The following is a 22,763-nucleotide window of genomic DNA, read 5'->3' on the forward strand; positions in this document are numbered from 1 at the left end:
AATACCTGATTTCTGTAACGATATAAGAATCTCACATCGAATAGTTTAGTACTGTTCTAACGCTACACGGAGACACTTTTTCCCGCTTTTTCAAGAAATTTTCCTCAAAAATAATGGTAAGTGAGAGTTATAAAACAAATACAATATTGATACAATATACGAGTTATTAATCGCGTTGGAATTTAACTGACATAATAAAATTAGGACATGATAATTAATATGCAGAAATTAATATGTATCTTTCACTTATTATTTTCACACATTTTCAACAAGTTATTAAAAATTTCAGTGATGAGTTTTACAAACTGTCTTTATATGTTTTGTTCAAATGAGTAATATAGCTTGAATTCGTAAGAAATTATACAAAAAAAATCTTGATGAAAAAATATTAGTTCAACTGATTGATTTGGTATAAAAAATGATAACTTTACGCCAAAATACACATTTTCTTCTATACAGTATAGTGTTAATTAAACTATATAGGTATGTAGTGTTAAGTGCATTTTAAACTTTTCAGACGTCTTACACAGACAAGGGGAGAAAACCAGAAAATGGCAAATTCGTTGCATTCCACCATATTACCTTCTGGGTATCCAATGCAAAACAGGTAAGATTTTAATCATTATACAGTATCAATATCGTAGGATTTATTAAGAACTAGTTGTTTCCTCCGGCACACAGGTTTTAACAAATGTAACTTTTTGTTTATTATCCTATTCCACACAGAGATAAACCCAATAAACCAAATTGAAACACGTTCAGCCGCTCTTGAGATATCTTTGTTATTAATTAATAATAATTAACAAAGATATCTCAATTATAAAGTAACCCTCTCAATTTTTAGTTGCAGAATTTTTTTATCATAATTTGCATATTATACCTACATATTATATATTATGACTTTTTATTATCTACCTACATATGTAAATGGGAAAGGGAATACAATTTTATCAAAATAGGTCCTAACACTAATGTTGATGTGGAAATAATAAAACCTGGAACCGGATTAAATGTCGTTTCTATTAAAAAACAACTTTATGTCTATTTTAAGCGTAGCAATATTTAAATGAACATTTATTTTGATTGTGAAACCAGCTTCGATTAAAGTCGAGAAAATCTATGATTACCAGATATAAGACTAAATTGAGAAGAAAAGATAAAAAAATAAGAAAAGATCCTATAACTAAAAAAATACATCGATTTATTTAAATACCTACTACATTAATGATATGTAGGCAGATACATATGTTTAAAGCATTTGGATGCTGCTTGGCAAGTATAGCTAGGTATATAGTAGCAATGGGAGATTGAATTTCTCCTTCTTCTTTAAAAATAAACAGAGCATTAAAATCATATTAGAGGTCGCCCAGTGGCCAGTGGTCGAAATTCGATCATAAACAAAATAAAAATTAAAAACTAAAGGTCCGAACTATTAAAAAATGCCTATAGTTATGCGTGTGTGTGTAAAATGCATAGGAATGGGTGTATTTTTTTGTTGAATTAATGCATTTCTTATGCATTATTTGAAAAGATATTTGCATTCTGTAATCATTCTTTGTATAAACTACAAGTGTGTGTCCTCCGAACGGACAATTTTCGTACAAAGGTTTTGCTTCGCGTAATAATAAATCGATTAACATTATCTATCTTATTCAATCTTTCATTTTTTCAGGCAGCAAGTTACTACGTTACCCGATTTGGTTTTGAACCCTTAGGATACCAAGGACTTGAAACTGGATCGCGGAAAATCACTTCACACGCAGTTAAACTTAACAAGGTATGTATTCTTTAAAGTATTAAATGGTACCTATTTCAAAGATGAAATACAAATATTACACGCATTGATCCTTGCAGTATTTAAAATATAAAAAATTGCATCTTAATGCAAATTGTCATATCAACGTAACTAATTACATTTTTTATTTGTGATGATATTATATTATGTGGTAGTGGTAAGTACTTTACGTTTAATCGACTATATGTTTACAAATTGTGTTCATGTTTTGTGACGTATTTAGGTAAGAAGCCTTAAGCCATCTGCAACGCGACGGTGAAATAATGTTTATAAGCGGTCCAAAAAACAAACTCTTCAGCTTATTATTAAGGAGCTTAAGTTTATACACTATAAAAAATATTATGTTAATTAATCAAATCTTTCCTTTTATTCAGATCGTATTTGTGTTCCAAGCGCAATATGAGCCAGAAGAAACAGAGTTCGTGAACGAAGTTGCATATCACGGAGACTTTGTAAAGGACGTCGCTTTTGAGGTGGAAAACCTTGACTATATCGTGGAGTATGCGCGCCGGCAAGGGGCTGTTATCATCAAAGATTTGTGGGAAGAGGAAGACGAGTATGGAGTCGTCAGAATGGCTACATTGAAAACGGTTAGCTATTTTGAATTCCTATCCACAAGGCGACATTATAAGAGTTCACTTTGTATGCACGTAGCAGTCTTAACTCTTAATGCGTTAAAGGCAATCAAAAAGACAGTCGGTTATATTCAAAAATAATTTCGAAACACATTTCCTTTCAAATTGGATAAGAATTTCCAAAAAAAATAAATTAATCAACTGTAGTTTATGATAATATAGCATACTGTTTATTTCTTCTTACTTAAAAATGATACAATATGTTTTGCAGTACGGTGATAATACTCACACCTTAATAGATAGATCGAAATATAAGGGAACATTCCTACCAGGCTACCAAGCACTTAACAAGGATCCCATACAAAAATTCTTGTAAGTATTCCTCTTATTTTCGTAATCCATAAAATACGCATAACGCACGATAGGTATTGTTGTAATCCTTATCAAAAGGCCCGACATTCTTTCTAACCTTAGGAAATTAAGACAGTTCCAAATTCCAATTACCTATATTATAATGGCCCCGACACCGACAGCCTTTATATTGTTTCCAAATTAACTGACAGATAAGCCACTCATATCCAGAAGGTGAACCAGCAATGACTTAAAAATTGTTTACAGGCCAAAAGTACATATTAACTTTATCGACCACGTAGTGGGCAATCAACCAGATAACGGTATGGAGCCAGCTGCATCTTGGTATGAAAGATGCCTACAATTCCATAGGTAATTTATTCGTACTTAAAAGTTATTTATACTTACTAACTATTATAGAAATCTAAAACTTGTTTCTAATCATATACATATATGATATATTTAAACAGCAATAATGTGTCTAATTAAGTATAATAATGTCTAAATAATCAGACATTTATCTTGTTTAACTGTTTTGTAAAATTATTCACGTGTCAGTAATTCGAAATTCTTATGTTATTATTTACGATTTAATTAACGAATTACAAACTCTATTAATTTTGTTTTTATCTACCCTTCAATAAATATAAAAATGAAGCGCATAACTCGAGAACGGCTGAACCGATTTCTTTAATTCTTTTTTACAATTTTCCTTGAAGTACGATGGTTCTTACGGAGGGAAAACGATTCAATAATTTAAAAAGTATAAATGTCGTATTTAAATATTGATAAATCTTTTAGATTCTGGTCAGTGGACGATAAACAAATCTGCACGGAATATTCCGCTCTTCGTTCTATAGTTATGGCCAATTGGGAGGAGACTGTGAAGATGCCGATCAACGAACCAGCGGTTGGCAAGAGGAAGAGTCAAATTCAAGAGTATGTGGAGTACCACGGTGGTGCTGGGGTACAACACATCGCTCTCAATACTGAGGATATTATAACTGCGGTAGGCATTTGCAAAAAACATTTCTCGATTAGATACAATAACTTGTTTTCTGCATTAAGAGGCCGTATCGATTTTAAGAGTGATTGTTTTTTTAATTCTTTAGGAGCTCGTTTAAAAAAAACTAACTACTATGTTATATGAAAGTAATGGTATAATTTAAAATTCTCTAGAATATTCCATTATATAGATCTGTCGTAACAACGTTTGCGCTCCCGTATATAATCGAAAATTCTAGAGAACTTTAACCCTTATTAAAACGCTGGGAGCTATACTTCCCACGTCTCAGATTGAAGTAAATCGTGTTTTATTTTTATATGCTTAAACCTAATGCAGTGTAATATTTATCTACGCAATCTTAACATTTTAGAGAACTTTTTTTCATGGAAATACTTTTCAGAGAATTATTACATGTCATGGTAAACACACGTCAAAGTCAGGTGACGTGATTTTGCAGCCGAAATCGACCGTTATTTTTTAGTTTTTGGTGTAGTGCTCAAAAAAAATTAGATATGTAGATTTGAGTTCTAGCTATGTAAACTAGACTATATTACGGTTGCGTGAAACGTAAAAATATGCCCAGAATCTTTCGTTTATACCTTGGTATAGTCGATTGAAATTAAGTCTTTATGTGGGAAGATATCATCCCAGTGTTCGTCATACTGCACACGACATTCGCAAATTCTATATATAAAATCTGTGTGTCTAAAAAATCTTTTTTAGTTGGTATAAGCAACTTATTTATTGTTATTCGTTATTTCCTGATCAGATAATTAGAAATCTTAACTCAATACATTAGTATTTACCTATTGTTTTTATTTTGTTTTAGAAAAATGCCATTTTTATGTTGAAGTCATTCATTTTTCAATTCCCGAATTCTTCCCTCAGTAAAAGAAACTTGCATTGATGAGTACTTTCACCTCCTTTATTAAAAAACTTGATCTTTATAATTTTTTACGATAACATTAAATTCACAAGTAGAGTCAGGGCAACTAACTAGTGTTTTAAAATATTGATGTCTGGAGTGGACACTGGGAGCTATAGTTCCCACCTTTCCAAACTTTTTACAAGAGAGAACAGATGACGGGATATATACTTCCCACCGAAAAAAGGGTACTTCCCCCCCACTAACCCCTTTTTTGTGTTTATTTTTGAAATCTACGACCCGAAATTACCCAAGAACGTATCTTACTTTTTTGTTAGCTCCTCCACAGGCTCGCGTTTGAATAAGGGTTAAATTATTCCATTTCTTTCATAAAACATATAATATGTATTTTTTTTATTGCAAATTTTTAAGCATTAACCTATCATTTAGTGTGTATTGCACGCCTCATAAGCGAAGCGTTGAGGTGGGTACTACTGTCACTTCGCGCAAAACATCTGATTTTTCAAACTTAAAATGTCTTTATGTATCATACATTGCACTTGTAAGATAATACATACACACACATAATAAGAAAAAACACTATTTTTAACATTCATGATATTTTTGATGTCATTTTTGTTATTTAAACTAGTTAAAAAACAGTTTAAAAAAGTTCTGTCTTGGACGTCCGTGTGTCTGTATGTGCGGAGGATTTTCTTGTTAACACGATAGCGACCGAAATACTTTACTAATCGAGTCTTTTTTTTACTCTTACGCTTGAGTATGCTCAGGAATAGAACCCTTTCATTTTTCAGGGTCTGATTCGATGTGGTTTAATTGTTATTAAATAAACAAAAATAATAATTAATAAATAATTATTAAAAAAAATTATGAGGCGTGCACTTTTGGATTTTCCAAACTTTATTTTTTATTTTTATTTTACTCTTTTGTAAGAACTAGAAATTCGACGCCATATACGCATAAAATTTCATCAAAGTAAGGCTATATTTTTAACTTAGATGTTCTTTGAATTTTTCAATAAAAGTACATAAATTGCCTCGAACATATATTAGGATGTCTCAGTGTCTTTACTGTAGTATATTTTATAAGAAAACTTCTATTAATTTCCTTCTAGTAAAATACAAAGACACGAACGTCCCGCATGGAAAAAATTGAAACACGCCTTAGGTTATTGGCTATTAAACAAACTGGACAATGAATATCAATAAATTGTCTCGAACGTATTTTAGATATTGAATGAATCTTTAATCTAAGATATCATCACACATTGTTACTAATTTAGTTTTGTTAAACGAGCTTCTAAAGAATTACAGAAACAAGTAAAAATCACTCTAAAATCGTTAAGACTCTTAAAAGAGTTGAAAAAAAATCGATGATGTTAAAATGTAGTTACTAGTTATTATTCTGTGTCACAAGTTACGACTTAGACCAATGCAATTTATACATAAACACGTTTTAAAATATACAAACGTATAACACTTGAAATATATCACTATCCTTCCGAATCTAACACTTACCTATCCCTATTGTACATGTCACAAACCAATTATTGTATTGAAAAAAAAATCTTAGATATCACAATTTGCCCTACGTGTAATATATTTTTTTCAGATTGATAATCTCCGCGCCAGAGGCGTCGAATTCCTATCCATTCCCGCTGTATACTACAAAATTATCAGAGAACGTCTCCAAAACAGTAAAGTTAAAGTGGCAGAAAGTATAGATGAACTCGAACGCTTGAACATTCTTATCGATTACGATGACGATGGTTACTTGCTACAAATCTTCACTAAGAATACTCAAGACAGACCCACATTGTTTTTAGAGGTTATCCAGAGAAGGAACCACAATGTAAGTACCGTATGCGGTATGAATAATTAGTAATTATAAGATAATAGACCGCAAAAATAATAAGGCCATGACGTATAGGCCCCGGTAGGTATATCCGAAAGACGCAGGTTCGAAAGCCGTCTCTGAATGATCGAAGTTTCTTTTTATTCTTTTAAATTTTTTCAGAACATATTAAGAGAAATATTTAATAAATTATTGCTTTTTTACAGGGATTCGGTGCTGGCAACTTCAAAACTCTCTTTGAATCTATAGAATTAGAACAAGAACGACGTGGCAACCTTTAATATTTAAATTAATTAAGATAAGCGTTATTTAGTTAACTAGTATATTTTTTGTATAGTCAATAATAAAATGTATCTTTTAAAGTACCTAAAATTAGATTGATTTAAAAAAGTTCTGTTTCGACGAAAATATCTTGTTTTCTGGACAAAAATTGGTGAATGGGAATCAATCTTTATAATCGAATTTTATTACTTTAGCTTTAAGATTATTTGAAATAATGTTCAAATATTGTACTATTACGGTCTTACTAATAAAATGTTACCCATTCACTATTCAATGTATTAGTTATTGCAATAACCTGTCTTGTTTTTATGATTGACGTTTCATGTGAGCAAGAGCAGGACACAGCTATGGTAGAAAATGGTTGAAATTTATCCATTGTTTAACTTTTTATTAGTAAGGCCGTTAAAGTTTTAAAAAGGATGAGATTATTGATAAAATTCGACTTAATTTTAATTTGTAATTCAATATACGCTAAGAAACACATATTATAATGTTTGCATTTTGTACCTTATTTGTAATAAGACAAGGAACCAGCATGACTTAGGAGATATCATAGATAAACTTAAATCTAATGGTCCTTCTACACAATGGGCAGTTGTGGCCGTCACGATAGTGTAGAGGGTCTCAATGTCTATGATCGGCAAAGATCAATGATCATTTATTGTGCCAACACTGGCCATTGTGAGAAGGGCCCCTAAAGTAAGAATTATAATATAATTATTTTTAAAATGTTCATATTATAAAGAATCTCTTGTGACAATTAAGGGAAAATAAAAAGCATTTAAGTATTAAATGTCGTTTTATTGGATCAAAACTGGTTGATCAATATGTAGTAACACCAATAGATCTTGATACTAGAGAGAATTATTTACAAACACGATTATTAGAGTGCAGTGCTATAGTTCAAACTCAATAAATAGAAAACATGTGAAATAATAAATAAAGAAATAATTTGACGCGTATTCAATTTCATTTATTAGTTGATATGTTACGCGTTGAATGTGTTAGTGATATCTACTTTAAAATAGATATATAAGTAAAAAGAAAAGAAAAAAAGTGTGCAGATCACACAAGGCTGTCATCACAGATAATTTCCCAAGCTTTGAGTATAAACTATAGTCCACAGACTAAATAAAATGCATGTAAGCGTAAAAACGCTACAATAAAAACAGCACCAAAAATATTTAATCACAAACTGATCGACACGAATACAAATAATACACGAAATATGCAAAAATAATTGCATTATAATATAAACGTTATAATTATTTCTCTAAAATCGTCTATTATTATAAAACATTGTATCGTTTCTAGTTTGAATTTAAACTATAGTTATTATAAAATTGAGATAGAAATATAAATAGTGTTAGATATTATGCTGTAGAGATTTCCCCAGGCTTATACTACAAATGCAACATAATTTCATAAAATTAACTACCACCATTTATTGATAAAATATTATTGTTTCCTAATTAATTAGTTAAATAAATTCAAACTAGAAACCATGTTTGTCAGAAATACTATAAAATTATATTCTAATTTGTGTATTCTAACCGATCTACAGTGTATTTTATGTAATGTCTTCGGTAGTCTGCTCATAAAAATATAATATATAAAATTATAATTAATAATTTTAAGACATTGTCTTTCCATAAAGTACGGAAAAATATCCGCAATCGAATTAAAATTGGAATTTATAAAAGTTTAATTTGAAATTATTTAACAATAATTTGGTATATTTGCTTTAGCCACGAATAAAAAAAATAGGCCTGTCACATAGTTATTTTTAACTACATATAATTTACCTATAACACAGATTAACCGAAGATAGTACATTGGTTCACTCACATAAATTTAAATCAAAAAATAATATAATTTGTCAATTGCTATAAAATCAGTTTTATATATTTTTTCTATAAATTTAGCTAGCTTGTGATGTAAAGAAAGCTCTTTTTATTCGTTGGAGCAAAAGGCAACCAATTTTTAAACTTGATTATGATAGCTTTCGCTTTTTATCATTTAACATTGCAGATACAGATAGCATTTAAAAAAATTATAAGTCACAAAGGTGATATTCTATCCTAATATCATAAATGCGAACTATCTGTTTTGTTTTCATTTTTTGCTAGAAATATAGTTTTGAAACCTGACAAACGATAGATTTTATTCCACTGGAACGGCAACTACGAATTTTCCTTTGACAGCTAGTATAACATCAACAAAAAACAACAATAAATTCCAAAAATTTTACTCGGTACTAGTAATTTACTCCAAATCATGTTATTAATCGATTTAAATTTACAAACCAAGAAGCTTATATCTAATACACTGGAGATTTCAGTATGAACATTTACTTGTAACAAGAAAATATGACCTTGAATGACGCCTGTATGTTTTTTTATCCCTTTCACACCTAGGTAGTTAGTTAGGTGTGAAAGGGATAAAAAAACATACAGGCGTCATTCAACGTCATATTTTCTTGTTACAAGTAAATGTTCATACTGAAATCTCCAGTGTATTAGATATAAGCTTCTTGTTACCGTGTAAATAAATAAGAATGTCTAAGTGTGTGTGTCTTGTTCCAAGTCGGCGGTTTCAACGATCTCAAAATCCCTGTCTGTAGAGGAACGTTGACTGTTGTCTGTGTCCGACTCTGAGTGTTTCTCCGCTAATGTGGAGTCGGGAAATGTTTCCTGCTCTTGTGGTTCCTCTCTGGAAATAATAAATTGGTAGCATGAATACTAGTAGTACTAGGGATGTAACGATACCGATACCGATACCGATATATCGGTATCGCCGATAATAAATCAACCGATACCGATATTTTTTTATTAAATTCTTTCTTTTCTTTTATGTTTTTGCATTGTATTCATTCATATTGTTTTATTTCTGTTTCTGTAATAGTGTTAAGGAAGAGCGGAACCTCCTGACACAAGCATTTTATTTGCTTACTAGGAGTGTTCCAATCACAAATTTGTTTATGTAAAGGAAAGAAATGAATAATTTTGAATTTTTTTAATTTTTAACGTGATAACGTTTTTAAAATCGTTTTAGTCGGGTGACATGTTCATAAACTTGTGTCACACCAAAACCTCACGAGCGCGATCGCAGGTATAACGAGAGAGAGACGGACCGATCTCCCGTTTCATCTCGAGCGCTGCCACTGCATTATGTTATCACGTAAACATCTCGATCGTAAACCTACTTTACAAACAACCAATTTTTTTGATATCAAAAAATTCAAAAACCCGCGCCCAATGAACGATGCGGGAGGCCGCCCGCGCGTGCGCACTTTGTTTTCTGAAAAAACTCTACCAATAGTAAACTTTTATTAGGTACTGATTGTATGTGTATTACTTAAAGTTTAACTGACTTTGTAAAATAATAATACTAAAATAAATGGTTTTGTTGTTTTTTGATTTGGCATTTTTATTTAAAAGAATACGATTAACAGTTGTCTCTGTTAAATGTTGGTAACTTTTTATGCATAATTCACTATTTATTTTTCTACCAAGCCATCGATATCGGTATCGGTATCGGTATCGCCGATACATTACTACAAATATCGGTATCGGTATCGTATCGGCAAAATCATGTATCGTTACATCCCTAAGTAGTACCATAGGAAAAAAAAGACGGGTTGCACTCCGGGAGTGCCGGCAGAAGTGAAAACTTGATTATTAACGTTGAGCATGTTTGATATCCATCCGTCTTACGCTTTTTCGATCAGGTCACGTGTCCTGACGCGAGTTTAAGATTTTATACCCATTACAGAAAAAGTGCTCAACGCCGCTAAAGAAGTTTTCACTTCAAAAAACAAAAAATTAGGATGTATAACCGAAACAAAAAGAATATATATCCTTGTTCAATATTTATTTTGCTAGCTTACATGTAATGAGAATAGAATCCAAAGCGTATTTATATTTTTTAGTTTAAGGGCCGGCGCAGATATAGCGAGGCGCAGCGCCGCACATTTTTCATTGTTAAACTTTAAAGACTATCGACATTGATCTCATTAAAATCAAATTACAACAATTTATTTCGGGGAACTTCGAAAAGTAGCGCACTGCACTTTTTCTTAATGTTATTTCAATGAGGACAATGTCTATAATAGTTTGACAATAAAAAATGCGCCGCGATGCGCTTAGCTATATCTATCTGCGCTTGGCTCTAAACCCAATCAAACGTACCCTACGTGGCAAATACAGCTCTAGTTCATTGCAAGATTTTTCTATTAAAACAAGGCGGTTATTAATTATCTATTCTTGTTTCTGGAAGAGATTGAACCTTAATGTAGCAAAAAAATGAATGCGTGTACTAGTGTACACACGTAAGAAGTGAAACTTGTTTTTAAAAAAATAATTTATTATATGCAACTTTACAGAAATACGTCAAATCACGCGTGGTAAGGATAAGAAAAAGATGGCGTGTAACGGAAAAATGTCACGCGTAACGAAAAAATGTTACACAAAATTTTTTCCAACCTCGATAAAGAAGTTTCACTTCAATAATGCTTAAATTAAAAAATGCTTACTTTTCCCCGCTATCCACTGTCGGCGAAGGCTCGCTGACCGGGGGCGGAGTCTCCGCTTGTATCAGCGGAGTCTTTTCTTCATTTTCGTCGTCTGACTGTTTGTCTTTCTTGCGTTTCTTCTTGCCTTTCGCCTTGTCGCTGTCGGAGCCCGGGCCGCGGTATTCGTACTGAAAGTATATGTTTTAGTTATTATTATAGAAATGTAATTTTGTTAATCCCTACTATATCGGCTAATATAATAAATGCGAAAGTAACTCTGACCGTCCGTCTGTTTGTCTCTTCTATCACACCTAAACAGTAAACCATTGAACCGTTTTTAATGAAATTTGGTGTAAATATATTTTGTTACGCGAGAAAAGATATGGGACAGTTTTAGATGCGGAAAATTCCTAACAGAACAGAAATTACTCGAGTTTCATTTTACAACGCGGGCTAAATTTTACAGCTGGTAACAGCCTCACAAAGGTAACTTTGTGAGTGCTCATGGGCGGTGGTGTCACTTCATTAAGTGATCCTAAATGATGAAAAAAAAAATCGCGGGCGGTAGGCTAGTAACACAGTTTATTTATCTCTCTAACTCTCTAAAATATCTGTACCGATTTGGCTTATATAACAGTACTATATATACCTTATACAATGGCCAGAAGGACGCAAAGAAGCCCACATCCTCGGTCAAGTTGGGTAGAAGCCACAAATGGTGTCTGGATAGTGTTAGGATCCAAACCAGACAGAACACGACCACTCGCAGTACGGCAAGTACTATGATCATCACGAGGAAAGCTGCTGCCGCGATACTTAGGTAGTATACGCCTTTTCTGTGAATAAGAATAAAATAATTGTTATAGCACTAGAAATTATAGAAACAAATTGAACAAAACAAAAACGCACTCAAGATTATAAAAAGTGAAAACTGAATAAACAAAGCTTTTGCAAGACCACCTAAAGGGCTGTGCTTATGCAAGCCATATTTAGGTAATAGGTTATGTATTACATCTGCTCATCCTCATCCTGCTAAAAAAAGGTTCGATTTTAAATATTTTGGATGTGAATTTTTTTTCACCGAGATTCGATTTAGATTAGATGATGTAGATAGATTTAGATGGCCCCACCCACTAAAAGCCACAAACTAAACAATTCTTAACCATTATTAGTGTTTATATTTTAATTTACAAACAAACTGGGTTTTAATCCTTCATAAAATATGTGTTCATTTATTTATTAATTCTATCCATTTTGTCAAAACTCACCTAACAGTAGCCGGCCACAGCGGGAACATGCAAACCCCGATAACTCCGAAGACAACGAGCGCCCCGCACACCCAGTAGTACCACGGCATCGGGTCGTATATCCACACGTACGCGTCCAAACTGTCCAGGAACACTTGCTCCAGGTGCATCTCGAGACGTATCTTGCGTTTCTTCTTCTCTTTCTCTTTGTTTTCCTTATCCTGAAAACATTGTATTCTTTGAAATTTAAAACAATCATATTATGCGACAAGACTAGAATTTATATTGACTCTACATGGTATTCAATATAATATTAATTATTGGAATCACTTTACAGTCCACAGTAATAATGTTAAAATATTTTTGTATTATTCACACTTACAGGAAATAATCATAGGTGAATATTTATGACAATAATGTTACTCTCCAGAGGGTATCGGCAGACATTTTTATATTTTTCGTCTTACGCCATATTAAATATTTTGACCAAAATTGAAATAATATTTTATGAATGTAATATTGTACTTACTTTACCCTCAGTAGTGCTGGCTTTGTCCCCATCTTTCTCATCTCCACTTTTGCTTGATTTCTCAATGTCCTTCTTCTTTGATTTACCTTTCAATTCTTGCTCACTTACTGGTACCTGAAAACAATTATACTTATAAATACTGTTTTTTTTTTCAAAATTCAATTAATTAGATTAATCTTTGTACATATGATTAATCTAATCTAAAATTTACTAAATATATTGTAGGAGCCTAAAAATAATATTGTTGAAATCATAGGATAATTCCTAATTATCAACTATCATTTGTGGCCAAACCATGTCATGCTTAGAAAATATTTTGACAAGCGATAAAGCCGAAATTTATCTCAATAATTGAAATCATTCAATAAATATGTTTATAAATACCTTCTTAGCCCTGTGGAATAATTTATGTAGCAGCATTAGATGTAAAAAGTCCGTAACTTCGAGACGATTCGTGAAAAGCGGATTCTTGCCAGTTGCCCATTTTGATGTTAACAATGCGTCGACTGCCTTTGTGCCTGTAATACAAGGAAAAAATAAAATAATGTTACAAATTTCAACCATAGGACGCACTGATAAGGACCAATATTCTATGTTAATTCAATAATAAATATAATATCTCAAATTATTTAAAAAGTAGAGAAGACTAGAAGATTCTAAAGAAGGTAATCCATCGCCTTCTTTATCATGCTTTCGTGATTTAATTATGATTACAACTATTTCATTATATTGCGATTCATAGTTTTTGAAAGGAACAAGCTACGGGTGTTACAGATGTTTGTATGTTTTAAACATCTGTTGCATCACACTTAAAGGGATGCGCTATGAACTTAGATGATAGAATACAGATACAACCTGCCCCCGTACCATATTTTAGAGCAGTATTATTTCCAGCTTGAAAAAAAAAACAAGCGCTATATAAGGCGTCTAGCGCCATCACTTTCCCACACAGGAAGTAATATTGCCTTAAATACTGCTATAAGACATCATAGTAACATTTTTAATCACGATTTAAAAGAGTGAAGTCGGATCGGGCTGCAGTTTTATTTGCATTAATCATTATTAAACATCAGATCGAAACAAAGTAGCTCGGTTATCCTTTTATACTTAAAAAAAGGTCTCGAACCCGAATCGGCTTATCTCATACTTAATGAATTATTGATTACTGTTACACGATAACATGGCTCCCAGCACTTACATACATACAATAAAACTAATACAAAGAAGATATGGACATTGAGTGACATATGTTTTTAGTCTGTGTAAATAATTTCATATTGGGTGATAGTAAGGGCCGGCGCCCACTGCCGGCACGGCACGGCATGGCACGGCAGAGCATCCCGCGGCGTGCAATGGCATCCCGCGGCATGCCGTGGCATCCTGCTAAAAGCCCCACTAATGCTGCATAAGTTTCAACCTTATTTCAACTAGCTAGCAATCATAATTCCTCGACCCCAAAGCAAGACACGTCATGCCGCCGCATCCTGCGGCGTGCCGCGTCATGCTGCAGCATCCTGCGATACGTCGCGGCATCGTGGCATCGAAATAAAGTAACTTGAATTCTAAACTGATTGAAATAAGATTCAAAATAACTTCATTAGTAATAAAATCCTCTGCCCTGCCATGCCACGCCGTGCCGGCAGTGGGCGCCGGCCCTAATTGCAATTCACAAAACTAAAAAGTTAACTTTATTATATTTTATTACTAATAGAAATTTTATTACTGCATAGTTTTCAAGAGCATTATTCCAACAATAATGCTCTTGATTATGGTAAAATTGTTATCAATGAATGAATTGAATATAAATATTTGTAGATGTATATATTCGCCTTCGTTCCTTAAAAGATATTAGGATACCTTTTCAGTTTAAGCAACACTTCTATTACAGATTAATGTTTAATGTTTTAAAAGCATTTATATTATTACCAAGGGAAAAAACATTAAACAGAAAATTAAAGAATATTTATAAACATAGGATGTAAATCATTATAGTTTGCCGGGATAATATTAGCGAAAAATAACATTGATAACCTACTTGAATTAACTTTACACATGTAATTTCATACATTTTTTAGAATTCTCAACCTTATAACAATTGTGCATAAGAACGAATTCTCTATGAAATTAACTACACGGTTACGGATACACCTAATGTGTTATAACACTTATAACGATAAAATAATAGCCATGAATAGTGTGGTATAAAATGAAAATAAAAATAGTGGAATGAATATTATATGTGGAGCTGATTTTCTAAATCGATTTCAAAAATTTTATTATTCATTTGATAAACGCGTAATATGTGTTTTTATATATTATGTACGGTATGCCTGTAACGGTGTATTTACATCAAACGAACATAGAGCTAGAGCAAGAGCATTTCGTGATCTTTTATTGTAAACAAAAACTCGTATTCAATGTTATTCAGTACTAGAACATTTCAATATACAATCTCTACGCCTGCTTACACTAAAAGAATTTGACATAGTCGGGTTAGTATGAGCATTCGCTCGTTTGATATAAAATATAAATCCACCGTAAGAAAATTGCAATTGGATTATAAGGCGCGGGACATATACAAGCGGCGCGCTGCCGGCGTGCATCGGATGCGCTATTGGCATTTTGTATGAAATAATTTTGGAAAGGCGGCGCAACCTTGGCACAACCGTGGCGTGCCGTCTCGACGCCTGTCCAAAATTCTTTCATACAAAATGTATAAGAAGGACGTGGTGCAAAACAGATTCAAGAGGTGCGCTTATGGCACGCCCGCGCCCACGCCGCTTGTGTTTGACCCGCGCCTAAGAATGTAAGGTGGTATTAATGCCTTTACATTTAACCAAAACAAATAAATCTGACTGTGACCATGACCATTTTGACCTGTTAGTTGTGACCTCCTTTTTCAGGTTTACATTTTAAATAACCTATAAATAGTAATATAATTTATTTCCTTTTCAATAGTTAAGGTGAAATTCTCATCAATAACCCATTCAAGATCGTTAATCATAACTATAGCATCTTTAACGAAAAAAAAGAAGTAAAACTAGTTTGAAGAAAGCTTCTATAAATAATAGATATGTCGGAGATCCCCCCCCCCTGATATTACCGAACGCAAGCGCATGACTCACGAAGTGCACTTGGACATGGCCGTGGTAGCGGACGGGCATTCAAGTGTTGGAGCTCGTGCCGAGCGGACTTGTCTGTTCGAGTCTATATCAGTCTCTATAATAGTTTGAGTTTAGATTCGCTATACAAAGTATTCATTTCAGTTCATTAGTGATTGTCAGTGTTAGATTCCGTTTATGTCTTTTGATGCTCGAAGTTACCCACGATGCCCAACGTAGAGGATATAACCAGCCCACATAGTTTCAAAATCTAGCCGCCGCCGATATCAGAAGCGGGATTGCTTTGAGCACAAAGAATAAACGTGATTTTTACAATCGTCATGTGGTAATGTAGACGTGGTATAAAATTATTCTGGAGGTGCAAAATAGTATCATGCGACGTTTAATCGTAGCCATAAGAAAACCGGTGAGTGCTTACAACATACAACAAGTGGAACAACAAGTACGTGCGTGATGTAATGCCATTGTCCGTTGATCTGTGTTTTGAAAAAAGCCGTTAAAGTTATTATTTGTTACTATTTGCTATTTATGATGCGTTAAAGTGCTTTGCAGTGTCTATCATGTCTCTTAATTTATTTTCTGGTAGCAGAGGGACACAGTAAGGAGAATTGTTACCGTATTGTGTAGCGTAATGTGACTGTTGAGCCCGCTGCGGCTGCTTGTGTTAACTTGCAGGGTGGCGAGCCAAGCGACGTGAGTGCCTGTCGGTGTGTGTCGTCGGGTTGTGTGCGTCAGTAGCTTCGTGGCGATATGTGAGCGTGAAGGAAATTGCCACTTCAACCGTGTTGTCGCGTGTTTCACGGTTTGACAAGCGTTTGCAGCGTGTGGCCCTTGCTACTACTGAGATTGTTGCCGAGGATTTCTGCAGCGAGAGCTCAGGGCAGGCGTCTTTATGCGGTGAAGGGCTCCGCAAATTAGTGACATTTACAGGACAAGTGCGCGGCGTAACAGGGCTGCTTCGCTGACTTTGTGCTATCAATAAGTTTGTAGGAGACCTGCGTGTGAATGCCATCCGCAGACAGCAGATGGAGGGCACGCGACGGATCAGTAGTCCTCTTAGTGTAGGGTTTAACCATCGCGAGTCATTTGTTTCTTGTGTGGCGTGTCTGGCCACTTTGCATCGGAGTGCACGAGCGGATAAGGTGCTAATTGCTAATTAAGTAATTGCACTAGGCATAGAATCACCGAAAACCAGCAGGTCAGGTACATCCACGTTGCCTGAGCGCAATCATTGAGTCAACACGTGCCGTGTGGCAAACTTATGGACGACTGTGAGTCATACATGTTTAGTTTTGTTTTTTTGGTGCTGAGTGTATCCTTATCAGAGATATAATTGCTAGTAGCAAATTGACTAGTAAGCGTTTTTAATAATAACATTAATTTCAAAATAATCTGTTAACATATTGTAGACAGTTCATAACAAGGTTTATGGCAAGTTACAATAGGCGATTACTTTTTAGTAATTTTAATTTGTGTTGTGCCTAATCATTATTATGATAGCGATGCTAGATGATTAAACACAAAGTTTACATGTGTGATATTCTAATGTGTTATTTTATTGCGTAATAATGTTCTTGTTTGTAGCAAGTCTGATACGAGAAATTGTTTTGATTTTTAACACGCTTACATTTGGCTACCTTTATGTAACGAACCGTATGCGATTTGACCTACTTTAAATGAGCAGATTTAGTTCACACTGTGTACACTTGCTAAGGAATAGTGACAATACAATAATTCCAGCGTGTTGCTTGGTTAATTACGTTTCTCTCTATTATACACTGGTACCGATAGAAGGAAGATGCCTAGCGGTTTGGTAGGCTTATGTAGGGACATAAGTCCAACATGCGGGGGCGTGAATTTCGAGATTTTTTAGAGAATTTTAATGTGTTGTGTTTTAGTGTATTATTATTATTGCATTAGCACTGATTTACCATCTGAGTTACAGTTGAAATATGTTTCTGTTCTAGAGGAAATTTGTGCGTTGAACGAGCAGCAGATTGCGTAACAAAGTGTCAATGAGTTTTTAACAGCTGGATTAGTGAAACCAAGTAGCTATCTGGTTAGCTTCTGACGTGGAACAAGGTACAGTGCGTATCCAGATTGTAGTAAGGAATGGAGAGAGTGCTTTGAGGAAGGTAGTATCTTCTTTCAACCTATCCAAATGTGAGTTTTGAAAGCGAAGTGTTGAATACTTAGGCTTTGTTATTAAGGATGGTAAAGTACAGTCACATAGCTTATACAGCTTCTTATTTCTGTTTGTTTATTAACAGTTTTCTTAAATTATAGCACTAATGTTTGTGCTTACAAGTTAAAAGGGAAGTAAAATTGATTAGAGATTACTCATCATCACATGAGCTAATCAGTAGAACGTTTATTAGTCTTTTAACATCACAGCCTATTCTTATGGTGTATGACCGCAGTTCACATAGATGCGAGCGCGGATGGATGTGGTACTGAACTGATATGGAAACATGACGGTAGTAGCATCCAGTTGCTTACTACAGACGTAGAACTACTGCCTTAGAGACCAGGTTTTACTCCCATGCACACGAGACCGCAGTTTAAGTTGCAGCAGCATAGCAGTGGTTAATGCAGTTATGCACTTCAGGTATTATTTACAGGTTTGCAAGTTTGCAGTGGTGACTGATTGCAATTCGGTGGGAGCCGTTTAGTAAAAAGCAGAGTAGTGTCTTCACGTGTTCACAGGTAGAGAGGGTCTGTCTCCAGTCTATCGACTCTAATATCATTCATGACAGAGATAAAGGGAGCTAGTCTATAGGATGTTAGTTGCCTTTCGAGTTTCGCGCAATGCACAATCGCTATCACAGTATGTATTTCGATTATTGCAAATTATGTGGGGCAGAACGAGTCAACATAGCTGAGCTTTCCGTTGACTGGCTGCCAGGACCAAGAGAGGCATTTGGATATGCAGAATGAGTTGTTACTTGTTGATGTCTGGAAGACATATGCGGTAAGGTTGCAAATTATTTGTCAAGGTGCAGATAAAATGGTAAAGGATCAGTGGTACATAATATCCACGATTTAGTCATGCATCTGGGCTATATGTCTAAGTTCGTGCGTAAGTTCGTTGTCAACTTTATCACTTGCTAAATCTCTAAGCCTAGCTCGGGCAGAATTCAAGAAAAACTCTTAAGTTAGTATTTCGTGCACATTGATGCTACCGGGGAACTTAGAGGGAAGAATGATGTTAAGGAGTATGTTTTAGTCTAATTGATTCGTTTACCCAATATGTTTTGCTCTATTGCTTTAAAAATATTGTCAATAAGAGTGGTATAGTAGTAGTAGAAGTAGTATAACGGCACTGGAGGCCAGTGTTAATTTGTTTGGATAACTAGCCAGTATTATTGATGATCGGGCAGGTGCTTAGAAAGTAAATGTTTTCTCAGTTATTTTGTAAAAAAATAAAGTTACATTAAGATGTAGTCTCCACCGGGGGTAGTGGTATTAATAATCAGGTAGATAGTGACGAGTACGCTGAAAAGGTGTGCTCATGGCAGTCATCATTCATCATCGTCATCGATATAGTCCACTACTGGACATGGCGTCATCGTCAACATAATCAGCCTTTTGCAGTACACTGCTGGACATGGAAGTCATCATCATCGTCATCGTCAACATCATCTGCCTTTCGTAGTCACAGCTGAACATGGAAGTCGTCATCGTCATCATCATCAACATCATCAGCCTTTGGTTGTTCACTGCTAGACATAGCAGTAGAGTCTAGCAAACATCGATATTGTCAAAGATACGTTAGGTGACGTACGACTGGCAATGAACTTCACTATAAACCGTGTTACAAAAGCTAGATAGCTGAAGGAGCTATTATTTGTTAAAGGAGACTTTGGGGTTAATGTCTGTAATTGATAATGAAGTCGATAAAGTTATGATAAAAGTAAAGCTAACTAATGGAAATTTAATATTGGTGATAATCTTCTTTTCGACATTGAGGAAATAAATCAAAGCAAGCTTGGTTTGAAGTTGAAGAGTACGCTTAAAATTGTTGAGGTATAATGATAGTTACCACTTCAAATCATTAAATTCCGAAACCCTCACAACAGAGTCAGGAAAATATCCGACCATGAGGTTATTAGTAGTAGCTAGTAATGGTAGTAGTTGAAATGAAGTAAGAGCTTTGTGTAAAAGGGGAGATGTAAAATGTTTTATCTGGATTTTGTAATGCATTGTAGTGCCGTTTGTTGAGTGGTAGTAGATACAGTTGAAATTTGTCTCTTGTCTTGTTCTTCGTTACGTTGGTGCGTTAACGAGTAATGTCGTTGTAGCGACGGGTTATCCTTGCTTTCGTTGGTGCAAAAGCAAGATGAGTCGTTGGAGCGACGACCTTTTGAGATACCCTTGTTTTCGTTGTTGCGAAGCGAGATGAGTCGTTGTAGCGACGTTATTAAGTGTTAGCCTCATTTCGTTGATGCGAAATTGTGGTGTGTCGTTGTAGCGACGATGTTCCGTGCTTTATTTATTTCGTTGGTGCGAAATTGCGGTGAGTCATTGTATTAACATTATTGAGTGTTGTGTTCGTTTCGTTGGTGCGAAATCGACATGTGTCGTTGGTGCGACGTTATTCAGAGCTATTATGTTTCGTAGGTGCGAAATCAAGGAGAGCTGTTGGTGCGGCGCTGATTGATGAATAATGCTTATTGTTTGTTTTAGTGACGACCTAAAATGGTTGACTAGAATCAGTATGGCCGAGCAGGATACTGTGAGTATGTAATCTTTGCAGAGACTTCACACGAGGACGTGTGATCGTCAGAGATGGCCGTGTCGGAGATCCCCCCCCCCTGATATTACCGAACGCAAGCGCATGACTCACGAAGTGCACTTGGACATGGCCGTGGTAGCGGACGGGCATTCAAGTGTTGGAGCTCGTGCCGAGCGGACTTGTCTGTTCGAGTCTATATCAGTCTCTATAATAGTTTGAGTTTAGATTCGCTATACAAAGTATTCATTTCAGTTCATTAGTGATTGTCAGTGTTAGATTCCGTTTATGTCTTTTGATGCTCGAAGTTACCCACGATGCCCAACGTAGAGGATATAACCAGCCCACATAGTTTCAAAATCTAGCCGCCGCCGATAGATAAATATTCCATTTATAAATAAAAACTTAATAGTTAATTTTAGGTGTCGAAGTGATCGTCGAATATTGGTGGCGTCATAACCCAAAATAACTACACAAAAAACAAAAATAAAAGAGATAGTTAAGAGAGAGAGTGAATAACTGAATTATTTTATTGGACCTATATGTACAAAACATTGATAACATATTCAATAATTTTCAAATAAAAGAAAACATAATTCTAACGACAAAACCAGTATAACTGCTAATTTAGTTTGTGTCAACGACCTGAAAAGGCGCACGTAAATTTTGTTAACCTTTCCTAATGCTTTTAATGTTTTAAGGTATCGATAAAGGGGTAATCTATACGATATTGACAAGAAAATAAAATTTTTCTTGATATTTTGGGCACGGCGGATGAACTACCGCATTAAATTATCCAGAAACCTCCAGAAAGCTGGTACCTCAAGTCATTTTTTGTAACCGTATATTACTATATAGTGTAGTATTATAAATTTAATCTGTGGTATTATATTATAACCAAAGCGTTTAATTGATTTTGAAACGGTGCTCATTTGCTGATACCCAATACTAAGATGACTAAAACTTTAAAACAACCTGAATACACAAATTAGGCTATGTAGGCCATGATTATAAATTTACATGGTGAAAACTCCTAAAAGATTCGGTTCCAAATCCGTTGTCGTTTGGAAGAATTAGGGCGTTTGTGCACTGCAAGGAATTTTACTGTCCGGCATTCCGATTTTTTTCGGTCCGGTATGGCACGCCATTAATCTAAATCATATCTAAATACTAGCTTGTGCACTATACGTAATTTTACTGTCCGGCATTTTACTTTTCCCTATTCCGGATGGTTTTTTGTGCCTACGAGTCGCTGTAGATATAATTGTTTTCGAATACCCACTTGCTTGGATTTTACTCTTTATACAGCATAATATGCCAATTGAAAGCAAGCTCTTGTTTTACTTGTTTTAGCTGGCAATGTGATTTGAAAAGTCGGTATTGTTATTTTTACATACATTGACCTATAATTATCATCTAAGTTAAGTGTTGGTAAGTTAAAGTTCAAGTGGGAATAGCTTTAGCTCCTCGTCTTCGATTAAAATAAATAAGTGAAACACGCATTTTAAATCTCTTACGGAACTTTACTTTTTATTATAACGAAGTAATATAATATTTCATCTTCTATATTTTTTACTCGTTTCTTGTAAAATGCAAAAATAATCATTAATGATAGCATTATAATTTATACCGCCTAACTTCCTTGAACTGTACCGCACTGATCCGAGTAAAGACGGACAGGTGCACAAGCCAATTCATCGGTTTTTTCATGCCAAACCGGACCGTAAAAAATCGGAATGCCGGACAGTAAAATTCCTTGTAGTGCACAAGCGCCCTTAGAGTAAAAATAGAAAGACAGATACGGACGGCGATCAATTTCATAAGTTTTATTTCCAACGTTCCCAAAAGCGATGGCGTTTTTGAATTCGTAT

At 34.5% G+C, this 22,763-nt stretch overlaps 2 protein-coding genes across 4 annotated transcripts in view; one reads left to right on the plus strand and one right to left on the minus strand.

Moving 5' to 3' along the window:
• Window positions 1–7,542, plus strand: LOC149483379 (4-hydroxyphenylpyruvate dioxygenase a-like). Its single transcript, XM_089702411.1, has 9 exons — window positions 1–116; window positions 518–607; window positions 1,673–1,777; window positions 2,170–2,385; window positions 2,642–2,742; window positions 2,989–3,093; window positions 3,523–3,730; window positions 6,225–6,464; window positions 6,674–7,542. The coding sequence occupies exons 1-9, from the start codon at window positions 114–116 to the stop codon at window positions 6,746–6,748; spliced, it is 1,143 nt and encodes a 380-aa protein (XP_089558537.1). The 5' UTR covers window positions 1–113; the 3' UTR covers window positions 6,749–7,542.
• Window positions 7,530–22,763, minus strand: part of Trp1 (translocation protein 1) — a 20,816-nt gene continuing 5,582 nt past the window's right edge. For 2 of the 3 annotated variants that reach the window (XM_089702413.1, XM_089702414.1), the window contains exons 3-8: window positions 13,423–13,556; window positions 13,039–13,152; window positions 12,531–12,730; window positions 11,912–12,098; window positions 11,284–11,450; window positions 7,530–9,461 (exon numbers count right to left, since the gene is read on the minus strand). In XM_089702413.1, coding sequence (XP_089558539.1) covers window positions 9,311–9,461; window positions 11,284–11,450; window positions 11,912–12,098; window positions 12,531–12,730; window positions 13,039–13,152; window positions 13,423–13,556 — 953 coding nt within the window. In that variant the 3' untranslated portion in view covers window positions 7,530–9,310. The remainder of the gene's footprint in view (window positions 9,462–11,283; window positions 11,451–11,911; window positions 12,099–12,530; window positions 12,731–13,038; window positions 13,153–13,422; window positions 13,557–22,763) is intronic. The other variant, XR_016316488.1, reaches the window with a different exon arrangement.

This window comes from Colias philodice, chromosome 13 (assembly GCF_061535455.1).
Source record: "Colias philodice isolate Cphi_HAF_F1 chromosome 13, ilColPhil1 Martin Lab GWU primary, whole genome shotgun sequence".
NCBI lineage: Eukaryota > Metazoa > Arthropoda > Insecta > Lepidoptera > Pieridae > Colias > Colias philodice.